Here is a 2,062-nt window from a genome sequence, read left to right as displayed (position 1 = left end):
TCTCAAACCTGCATGAATGAGTCAAAGCAAGGCTTCGAGGCATGTTTTTTTATGAGAGGATAACATTATAACATGATATAAAACTGAAAAAGTTGATTTTACATGATATTGCCCCTTTAAATAAAGGAATCATCACAAAACACTGCACACTTTGCACAGTTTAACTATTCTGCTTCTTCTTTTACTTGTCTTGCTAATATGCGGTTATGATGGTAGTAAAACAAACTAGAATTATCCTGAATCATCATTATAACTCTTAAAAACACTGCCTCCCCATAACAGTTAGAACCATGAGCATAAGGAAGCTGGATTGTGTAAAGTCAAAAAGTTCTTAACTYGTGATCTGGGGAAATTTTTCTGCTTTTAGGATTCATCTTAATCTGTCAAACTAGTTTTCTCGGTTTGTGTTCTTCGTCAAGCAAAATATTCTGTGGTTACAAGAAAAGTGATGAAGCGATGTAGAGATGAGAACAATCCTGTTTTTTTTTTTCACTTCTGCTGAGGCCTCATACCGTCYGATCCTGCAGCCCAGTCACAGAGCAAACAAAGTTTATTACATTTGTAATAAATAAATATTATTGTTAGCAGTGAGACTCTTTAGTTTTCAWCGTATTCTCTGATCTTCACAGCGAGTGCAAACATCTGCAACGTGGTGCTGATGAGACATTCAGAGCTGTCGGAGGGCATCGTTGTGTTCGATGACGACGAGAACGTGGTGGGGACGTCAAAAATAGCTGCAAGACATGTAAGTGTCGTATCTGATGTGGACATATGTAATTCTGTCAAAAAAAATGTGAGATTTTAATTTACTGTAAGTCCTGTTACCTGAAAGCTTATAATTAAAGGACCAGAACTTTCTTTTTTCTTTCCAGAATTTATTTTATTTTATTTTTATTTTTTTGACAGGCACTTTTGGAGACTGCCATGACCAGAGTGGTCATGCCCATGCCAATCATGGTACTTCCTCCCATGATCATGGCTGTACTGGAAAAGTAAGAAAATTTTCTTCTCTTAAGTTTAATCTGTTCAGAAATGGCCGACTTAAAAAAAAAAACAATAATAGGAAAGGTCAGAAGCAATAAATTAACCAATAGTGGCTTGAATAGTATTTTTGTTTAATTTGACACATGGCCTTTAAAGAGAAATTATTTAAATGCCCTCCAGTTTTTTTTAAATGATCTCAAAAACATTTAAAAACCACTGTTTTTGCAGAAGAAAGTAAGCCATCTCCGTACTAGACCAGAAGCTACTTCATCAAGCTGCTGCTATCGCTYCTGCTACTGTGGAAAAACAGAAATAAACATTAGATTTTGAGTCAATTTTACTTCCAAATATGTTTTCTTCTAACAATGAGATCACTATTATCAAGTTTCAGGACAGAGACAGTGGTGTTCCTGGTTTTGGAAAAAATAATCATGTTTCTTCTGGTAACGGGTACTGACTTTTTTTATTGTTTGTGATTAAAGTAAAATTTGGTTGTTTTTAAAAATGACATCATCCTAGCATGGCATCAAATGTTAACTAAATTTTATTATCAAKTTATTTGAGAAATGAAATAAGCAATTTTTTTGAAGGAGTGTTTCATTGTTCACCTTTCTGCATCCCAGAGTTTTAAACTAAAACCTTGCCTGATCTGATAGCATCCAGAGTACAGTGCTTATACAAAATATTCACCCCTTCTCTAGACTCYAGTAGAGATTTAGTTTTCTCCAACAGCGCCTTTATCTTCGCTTTTCACCAATAAARCTCAGACTGGTGAAGAGCTCGGACAACAGTTTCTCTCATCTCACCTGCTGAAGTTTGTATCTTCAGAGGGCTCACTCACTGACTCTCACTGTTCTCCTTCTTGTCTCTCAGTTTGTGAGGACGGCCCACTCTTARTGGGCCCATTTCTTGATGATAGATTTATCAGAACTCTGGAGATGGTTAGGTTTTGGGAAATCCTCTGCCTCAGTGGTTTCCAAACCTTTTCTGATGGGCCCCCCTTTGGTTTAAAAAAATAATTTCATGATCCTCCCCCACACACACACACACACACACACACACACACACACACACACAC

The 2,062-nt window shown here is 36.6% G+C and overlaps 1 protein-coding gene across 1 annotated transcript in view; it reads left to right on the top strand.

Annotated features, from left to right (window-relative positions):
- sfxn5a (sideroflexin 5a) overlaps positions 1–2,062 on the top strand; it is a gene marked incomplete in the record, with an annotated part of 43,810 nt that overhangs the window by 27,857 nt on the left and 13,891 nt on the right. Inside the window, 2 exon segments of the mRNA XM_014018016.1 lie at positions 630–745; positions 907–992. Of these exon segments, the coding sequence (XP_013873470.1) occupies positions 630–745; positions 907–992 (202 nt within the window).

Source organism: Austrofundulus limnaeus, unplaced genomic scaffold (assembly GCF_001266775.1).
Source record: "Austrofundulus limnaeus strain Quisiro unplaced genomic scaffold, Austrofundulus_limnaeus-1.0 Scaffold181, whole genome shotgun sequence".
Lineage (NCBI taxonomy): Eukaryota > Metazoa > Chordata > Actinopteri > Cyprinodontiformes > Rivulidae > Austrofundulus > Austrofundulus limnaeus.
The sequence above is the reverse complement of the archived record's forward strand: the minus strand, read 5'-3'. Positions and strand labels throughout refer to the sequence as shown.